This window comes from Vanessa cardui, chromosome 5 (assembly GCF_905220365.1).
Source record: "Vanessa cardui chromosome 5, ilVanCard2.1, whole genome shotgun sequence".
Lineage (NCBI taxonomy): Eukaryota > Metazoa > Arthropoda > Insecta > Lepidoptera > Nymphalidae > Vanessa > Vanessa cardui.
In genome coordinates this window covers 15,252,747-15,262,176 of record NC_061127.1, presented here as the reverse complement: position 1 = coordinate 15,262,176, position 9,430 = coordinate 15,252,747, and the positions used below count along the sequence as shown (strand labels likewise).

The window sequence follows — 9,430 nt, the reverse complement described above, 5'->3', positions numbered from 1 at the left end:
GTTTTCTGGTTGGTGTAAGTGCTCGAAAGGAACAAAAGGTACAAGATACATAAAATCTCGGGTCCCAAGTTCAGTGATGACTGCTTGTTGATAGTGGTAACTACTTGCCATCAGATAGCTCATTGGACTGTTTGCCTATTACATATCCTACTAAATATTCTTTCAATTTAGTGAATTAATAATAATAATGATGGAGCATATATTGTAAAGCAATTTTAGTGTTGTATATTGAGAAGCAAAAAAGATAAATAAATCAAGAAAATTATGATAAATAAACATATACAAATAGATCGAACGATCAGCTGTCTCATAGAGCGCGATAGCATATCCATCAGAATACATGTAATGGTGACGTTAATAGTCGACTTTAACCAGTTTTAAGAGGGCAGGTAATTGTATTATATATTTGTATTATGTAATGTAGCCCTATATGATTTACATCATCTTCTCAGTGACTCATTTCATTATATGAGATTTCAAAAAGGCTTGTCAATCCGAGTGCATTTTTAACACAATATTTTTTATTTAAACTAAAGTTCACTACTATTATATATAAATAATCGTAACAGGAAGTTATCACTCATTTGGAAAATTGGTATCTTCACCACACTGATCACTAATTAATTTGATCTTGAAACCACGATGGCCTTTCACTGATTTTTAAATTAATGGAATACTCACACCGAAGTATGCGAAAAGTGTTCCGAAAGGCGACATGGTGTCTATGTTGTAACCAATGGGATACTGACTGGCTGCGGTGAAAAACGGGGCACTTTGCCAATTTCTTCCATGTTTATCAAGGAAAACTTTCATCCCTATTTCAATTCATTTATTGTTATTATATTATTCAACTCTCTTCGGCTCTTATATATTATCATTTATATTGAATTAATTGGCACGCTGTTGCAACAAAAGTCGATTGATACATGTAGTTATCGATATAATTTCGATTTTTACGCAAGGGCCGAGATTGTCTTGTAAATAACCAAAAAAATTTTTTCTTATCTTTGAGAAATATATCAAATGTCATAATTATGTCTTAATTCACTTGGTGGTAGAGCTTTGTGCAAACTCGCCTGGGTAGGTTACTCGCTCATTAGATATTCTACCGCTAAACAACAGTAGTATTGTTGTGTTCCGGTATGAAGGGTGCGTGAGCCAGTGTAACTACAAGCACAAAGGACATAGCATCTTAGTTCCCAAGGTTGGTGGCGCATTGACGATGTAAGGAATAGTTAATATTTCTTACAGAGTCATTGTCTATGGGTGATGGTGACCACTGGCCATCAGGTGGCCCATATGCTCGTCATGATCATCATCTCGAAAAAAAAAAATTGTCTCACGGTGTCTTATGATTTCTCAACATCCTCTTATTGTGGTCCATACACCCGTATCATCATATCATAAATATATATCCAGAGATTTGTTCCAGTAAATAGTCGCTTAATATATTTCAATTCAGAAATCGCCAGAAAAATGGTTTTGCCTATGTAATTTAATTATATAAAAACAAATTGGTTCCTAGTAAAGTTTTGTTGGTGGTAAGGCTTTGGGGAAGCCCGTCTGGGTATGTACCACCCACTCACCAGTTGTTCTACCGCCTAATACCAGTACTCAGTAATGTTGTGTTCCAGTTTGAAGGGTGATTGAGCCAGTGTAACTACAGGCACAAGGGACATAACATCTTAGTTCCCAAAGTTGGTGGCACATTGACGATGTAAGGAATAGTTTTTTTTTTCTTACAGCGTCAATGTCTATGAGTGATGGTTACCACTTACCATCAGGTGGCCCATATGCTCGTCCACCAATCTATTACATAAAAAAATCTCTCATTTCTAGGTGGGTAGCGTGGTGGAATAATCTTTTACTCTGTGTAGTTATGGAGGGAACGAATTTGTAGGTAGAAAAAACATAAAAACTTTATATGAGTTTTTAATCACTTTTTAAGTTTTATACACTCATATATATTTACACAAACATGATTAATTTGTTATGCTACTGAATATAACATGATTTAAAATATTATTATATTTCTAATATTGTAATGGAATGTGTGAATTGGAAGATCAAAGTCTTCTGATAAGGCATTAAGTAGAATTGTTATCAAAATGACTCGCAAAGGTAACAAATAAATGTATAAATGTTTATCAATGTCACTTTAAACTGAGCTGAATGCGCTGGGAATATAACAGTGCCCTTACATAGATTAACTATCTTCTGCTTGATATTCATAGTGAAATGCAGGACGGTTTTTGTGGCGGTCTACATATTATTATGTATTTATTATTGTATAAGTAATTCAACCTGATTTTCAAAATTATTCATCACAAAAAGTATGTTTAACTTATGTTCTGAGTGTTTTATTTTTAATACAGAAGTAAGCAGACCAAATCGCGGAACGAATCGCTCAATTGGAGCGAAAAATTGATGTCGATTTGACGCATGGATTCAAGTATATTTGAAAACCGTTGAAATAGGTCGATGTTGCTATTTTATTGTACATTTTTTCATACTTTCTTCTAGTTTTCACTACAGGATTTTGTGCTCATGTAACAAGGATAGGAAGCGTTATGTATTGCAAGTGTCAGATAAATGGTGTTTCTCTTCGAGCGGTTCCATTCTCAATTTTCTCTTCAGAGGTGAGGACTGGTACTTGGTTGATCTTTGTGCAAACCTATATGGTAGTCAAGTACTAAAGTCCTCAAGTATTATGTTATCCTCACTAATTTCCAAATAGACTGGCTAACTACTCAGGTTATATTGTAGTAACTACTGACACGACTAGGAAGATTTCTAGTGTAGTACTTGATTGATGTGCTTTTCGAGACACAGAAGTGTACTGTGACTTCCAAATTATAACGCTTATCCAGCCGGAATGATCATTCGGGCAGATACGCTCAAAGTTTTTAACAAATTAGCTTTCATGGTTCACTATCAAATTTATACAAAATTATATATATTATTTATTTATTGTTATATATCTGATTATTATGATCAACAACTGACTTTTTTATGGTATAGTTTGGCGGACGAGCATATGGGCCACCTGATGGTACGTGGTCACCATCACCCATAAACAATGACGCTGTAAGAAATATTAACTATTCTTTACATCGTCAATGTGCCACCGACTTGGGAACTAAGATGTTATGTCCCTTGTGCTTGTAGTTACACTGGCTCACTTACCCTTCAAATCGGAACACAACAATACTGAGTACTGTTATTTGGCGGAAGAATAACTGATGAGTGGACGGTACCTACCCAGACGGGCTTGCACAAAGCGCTACCACCAAGTAAAGACATTGCACAATTGTTTGACATTGGTTTTCAAGCCTGCTTTTATGTGCCGAATATTATTTACCCGTGCGAACCCGGGGCGGTATGCTAGTAGATTATAAAACAAGTCTATGAACTTTTATGAAATATTTCACCTTTAATCAATAAGCGTTTTTATCCCTTTACGATTTTCAATCTATCATTCATTGTTAAGAACTTAATTAAAGCCAAGCTGTTAAAATATTATGCAATTTTATTGCGAACTTTCGTTTCAAGTCAGTGGATTAATTACAAGAGGGATAAAGAAATTCCCTCATTAAGTTAGGAGAAGTTTAGCGCTTGAGGAGAGGCGAGTCACGTACAAAAGTTTGGTGTTTGGGGAAACTAATCATTCGGTTGTTTTCTCTGCTAGTTCCCTAAACCTTTGGAAGTTTGATCCACAACCTCATTAATACCCATTCGATATATAACGGCCAGTACGCGTGGTTTCACTAGTGTTAACCTTACTGGTGCATCCTGTAGTTTGTCGTGTGATTATATTTCTCATCGTTGAAAAACTATTCAATAACAAGAGCAACAACAGCCTGTAAATTTCCCACTGCTGGGCTAAGGCCTCCAAACCTTGGGCTAACTAAAGGCTCTCCCTTTGAGGAGAAGGTTTGGAACACACATTGATTTTGATTCCACCACGCTGTTTCAATGCGAGTTGGTGGAATAAACATGCGGCAGAATTTCTTTGAATTAAGACACATGCAGGTTTCTTCACGATGTTTTTCTTCACCGTGCACGAGATGAATTATAAACACAAATTAAGCACATGAATCTTCAATGGTGGTTTGAATCCGCAATCATCGGTTAAGACGCACGCGTTCTAACCACTGGGCCATCTCGGCTAAGCACTAAGAACTATTCCGCAAGACGTAACTTGAACTTCAGATTAAGATCGTGAAACGTTAAAATGTGCCAAGTGAGATGTCAGTGAGTAGTGTGAAATATTTATTTTGATGGTGAAATTATGGCGGTTGATGATACGCTACAAAAATGCTTCAACGCACCTTCACTTATCACCGTATCATAAGGAAGTTACCAAGCGACTTCCTGCTGAATAGTTCTGCTTTTGAATGCTAACCCTCAGGGCTATTATGAATGACGCATCGACATTTACCGTCAGCGGTATAATGACGTTATCGTAACATAAGAAAAACGATGCCTTTTCCAAAGTATGAAAACGTGCTAAAGGTTTTTTTTTCTTGATTGGAAAAGTAACACAACATGTAAATGTCCCATGTTGTGTTTCTCTGATATTTAAGGGGCTTCGCATTTTGACTCTAGTATATAAATATTTAGTATTTAAAAAAATGGGCGACGGTATAAATTTCAATGCACCTCTATTGTAATATGATTGTGTTTATATTTTTTTAAAGAACGTTTTAATTTTGGAAGACAACTTGATATAAACAAAGTGTCTAATTTTATATTTAAACTAGTTTTCATCCACGGCTTTGTTTGCGTTTTATGGTGTTGGTTGTCATGTGTCAGGCACAAAAATAGCCTATGTCCTTTCTTGGAGTTCAAGCTTATTTCATACCAAATTTCATCCAATTCGGTTCAGGGGTTTTGTCGTGGAAGAGATAGTTTTACATTTATAATATTAATATAGATTCAAGTTTTGGTATCATTACAATGTTCAATACTCTGACAGACTCAATCCTTTGTTTTTATTTTTCAAAAAGAAATATTGCGCTTCTAAAAATGAAAGGAACTACAAAAAACACTATTCCATTTTCATATTGTAAAGTACAATTTATATAACATTTTTTTATGGTATAGATTGGCGCCTGATGTTAAGTGGTCACCATCACCCACAGACAATGAAGCTGTAAGAAATATTCATCATAAATTTATTATTCCTTACATCGTCAATGTGCCACCAACCTTAGGAACTAAGATGTTATGTCCCTTGTGCCTGTAGTTACACTGGCTCACTCACCCTTCAAACCGGAACACAACAGTAATGAGTTACTGTTATTTGGCGGTACAATAACTTATGAGTGGGTGGTACCTACCCAGACGGGCTTGCACAAAGCCCTACCACCAAGTAAAATTATTTTACACGCGATTTGGTAGTTACATCTCTCAAAAGTTATATTTTGAGTAATGAAATATCAATAAATCTAATACAATCTGTATCGAGTTACGCGATCTATTTGCCCGTATTGTTGATTCTCATACATTACTTCACGCCTTACGTATTTTATCTTACGCGTGATCAAGCAACGTATCACCCAAAGTGCTTGTTTATATCGCAAGAAAATAAATGATAATGATATCATATTTACGGTTAAAATGTTATTTATTTTAATAAGAACAACACTTTCGTCAGATATTCAGTGCCGTTTTATAATTATTACTGTTTCTTAATAATAAAATAAATGTTATAGGTCATTTCACTACATAGTATAAAACAAAGTCGCTTTCTCTGTCCCTGTATCCTATTGTATGCTTAAATCTTTAAAACTACGCAACGGATTTAGATGCGGTATTTTTTTTTAAATTTTGGAACGTTCGTGTATAAAATCTATGGACGAAATAGTAAAGAAACACTGATCATTTTAGTAGTTTGTAATGTGATGTCTTAAATGAACAGATTCTGTAGTATATTTAGTATTAGTATTGCACCAGTGCGAAGCCGGGTCGCTAGTAATGTATATATATATAGGCCTCTGCATCTATGACAGATGATTTAAGCAGCACTTGCGTTCATGACTAAAGAGACCAATGCGAGAGAGGATCCTTCGGCCGCACTCCCGACAAGTGTATGCGCCCCCGGGTGGGCGGGGGTTTGAAGCCCGCTCATGACGCCTAACGCGTTTTTCCTTAAGAACTTTAAACCAGGCATCGTCATGCTTTGATTGACCTGCGTGAATAAGGCGTCGCCACTTGGCACGGTCCTCGGCCAGTTCCTCCCATCGGCTGCTAGGGATGTTAAACGCAACCATATCACGCTTAGCGCAATCTTTGTAACGGAGCATAGGCCGCCCAACAGACCTTTTCGCATCCGCAACCTGTCCCAGCAGTATTTGCCTTGGCAGACGAATGTGCTCCATTCGATGCACGTGTCCCAGCCACCGTAACCGTTTTTTTTTTAGAATGGCCGTGATGCTAGGCAGTTGTGCCTCGCCTAGGACAGACTCGTTTGTCACTCGATCCTTCCACGTGATGCCCAGAATGTTTCGAAGACAGCGCAAGTGAAATGTGTTCAGTCGGCGTTCTTGTTTTGCGTACGTTGTCCACGTTTCTGCTCCATACAAGAGTGTGCTTAGGACACATGATTGGTAAACAAGCATTTTCGTTTTTACCGTAAGGTGTCTGTTGTCCCAAGCCCTTGAACGGAGCCTCCCGAACGTGGAGGCTGCTTTGCCGATGCGGGAGTCGATCTCTGCATCAAGCGAGAGATTGCTCGACAATTGCGACCCAAGGTAGCAAAATTTGTTAACCACCTGCAGAGGTTCGCCGTTAAGCAAGATGACTGGTTGTTCTAAACATCCTTGCGCTAAAATAACGGTCTTCTTACAATTTATGGACATTGAAAAAAGGTGGCAAGCTCTGGCAAATTTGTCTATTAGGTTCTGGAGTTGAGCCTGGTCATGAGCAACAAAGGCAGCGTCGTCAGCGAAGAGAAGACTATCTACAAATAGGTCCTCCCTGTAGCGTTTGGACTTGAGCATTGAGATGTTGTACAGCTTACCATCAGTTCGCGTGTGTAAGTGGACGCCCTGCTGTTCATCCCCAAAAGCAACCTTCAGAAGCACCGAGAAGAATATTCCGAACAAGGTAGGGGCCAGTACACAACCTTGACGAACGACACAGCGTACGTCAAATGGCGTAGATATGTTGCCATTGTGCAGGACTGTGACTTCCATACCTTCGTGGAACGATTGCACTATCCTTAGGAGTTTCGGGGGGCATCCAATTCTGACAAGAACCGAGTATAACCCCTCTCTGCTCACGGAGTCAAAGGCCTTATTTAGGTCTACAAATGCAACGACTAGGGGTGTATGTTGCTCCCTACACTTCTCTTGTAGCTGTCTGAGTGAAAATATCATGTCGACAGTTGACCGTTGGTACCTAAAACCACATTGTGCCTCAGGGTATACGCGATCGGCGAGCCTTTGTAGTTTGCCTAAAATGGCCCTAGCAAAGGCCTTACCGACGATGCTAAGAAGAGATATTCCGCGGTAACAGTTGCAGTCGCCGCGGTCGCCTTTGCCTTTATAAAGAGTGACAATGTTAGCATCTCGCATATCCTGAGGGACGTAGTTTTCTTCCCAACACTTAGCCAGGTGGTTGTGGAGGATGGGCAAGAGGCACTCAAGCTTGACGACTTCGGTGACAACATCGTCTTTACCAGGACTCTTTCCGCATTTGAGCTGCTTGACGGCCAGATAAAGTTCCTCTACGGTGGGTGCGGCGTCTAGCTCGTGCCAAGTTGCCAGTTTCGGGACAAGCTCCACCGCATCTGGCTTAATGTCCACTGGGCACGAGTAGAGAACCTTGTAATGTTCTACCCATCTTGCCATCTGACGAGTGCTGTCTGTTATAACAGAACCGTCGATTTCTTTGAGAGGTGCCGTCTTTTTTGGTGTAGGTCCAAGAGCTCTTTTGATGCCTGCGTAAACCCCGCCAGTATCCCCCGCGCTTGCGCACGCTTGGATGCTTTGGCAAAGCTCCGTCCAGTACGCATTTGCAAAAAAGCGCGTGCTGCGCTGGAGTGCGGCTTTTGCCTTCGTGAGATCTTCACGCGTCGCATCGCAAGGGTTGAGGCGAAAATTTAAAGCGGCTTGGCGTTTTGAGTCAATCAAGGGAACTAAGTGCTCTTCGTTTTCTAGAAACCAGTTGTAAGATTTTATCTTTTGATACCCAAACACTTTTCATGCAGTGTCAGTCAGAAGAGACTTCAGTTTTTCCCATTCGACTTGCGCTGATGCCGTACTGTCCCAAGTTGCAACTTCTTCACGGACAAGTCTCCCAAAAGATTCCACTACCTCCATGTCACGAGTCTTAAAAAGATTTATCTTTTTTCGACCGAGCGGCTTGGAAGAATGGACTCTCCTGGGGACAAGTCGAACTTTAGTAGCAACGAGACTGTGATCGGTGTCGCAATCGGCACTGTGAAACGCCCGCGTGTGGAGCGTTTCCCGCAGGTCCCTCCTTCTTGACAGAGCAAGGTCTAATTGGTGCCAGTGTTTAGATCGAGGATGCATCCACGAGACTTTCCGCATCATTTTGCCTTTAAAAAAGGTGTTGGTGACACACAGCTGGTGCTTTGAGCAAAACTCCAACAATCGTTGTCCGTTGTCGTTTAGCTTACCTATGCCGTGTGCACCGAGGCATTCAGGCCAGGCTGATGTGTCCTGACCGACGCGAGCATTAAAGTCACCCAAAATGTGCAGTCTGTCAGTTGGATTTACCCTACGTACTGTCTCTTCGAGCTGGTCATAGAATTGGTCCTTGGTCTCTGGTTTTGAATTAAGCGTTGGTGCGTAAGCGGAAATTAGAGTGACAAAGCCGCTTTTTGTGTTTAGACGCATGAACATAATCCGCTCGGAAACGCCTACAGGTGTCTCTATGGCGTTGATGAGTTGGTTTCGAACCGCGAAACCTACACCATGCTCTCGTGTTTCTGAGGAACTCTTGCCTTTCCAGTAGAAAGTGTAGTTAGCTCCACGCAAAGATCCTTCGTCTTCGGTTCTGGTCTCTTGTAAGGCTACAATATCAATAGTGAGCCTTTTGAGCTCCACGTCGATACTGTAAGTTTTGCGCAGTTCTTGGGCGCAATCGGGGCTTCCGTAGGTGTTCAGGAAGCCTGTCCTCATAGTTCGGACATTCCATGTCGCAAAGCGCATGTAAGTAGCGTTGTTATGGGCTTTGGGATTTTTCCTTTGAGTGGGTGGTTAATGTCACAGCGTCAACGTCCAGCTGTAAGGCTTGTGTTCCGTTCACCCAGGCGGAACGAGTTAACGCTGAGGCGGATCAGTACCTTATTGCCTTACTGCCCGACTTAGAGCAGGCGGTAGCTGATCAATGGATCTACGATGGATCCTCCTACTGTCAAGAGTGGCCCCTGGCGCCCGCACTTACGCCTATTCGTGCC

General features: G+C 40.4%; 1 protein-coding gene across 1 annotated transcript; it reads right to left on the bottom strand.

Moving 5' to 3' along the window:
• Nucleotides 1–6,005: 6,005 nt before the first annotated feature.
• Nucleotides 6,006–9,152, bottom strand: LOC124529851. The gene is made up of 2 exons (XM_047103780.1): nucleotides 8,270–9,152; nucleotides 6,006–8,161 (listed from the first exon to the last, which is right to left on the bottom strand). The coding sequence occupies exons 1-2, from the start codon at nucleotides 9,150–9,152 to the stop codon at nucleotides 6,006–6,008; spliced, it is 3,039 nt and encodes a 1,012-aa protein (XP_046959736.1).
• Nucleotides 9,153–9,430: the final 278 nt, after the last annotated feature.

Bases quoted from the DNA above. Each gene is read 5' to 3' on its own strand.
- LOC124529851 (XM_047103780.1), bottom strand. From the start codon at position 9,152: ATGAGGACAGGCTTCCTGAACACCTACGGAAGCCCCGATTGCGCCCAA. The intron at 8,162-8,269 runs GTACGGCATCAG...ACTGGTTTCTAG, and splicing joins AGAAGTTGCAACTTGGGACA to AAAACGAAGAGCACTTAGTT.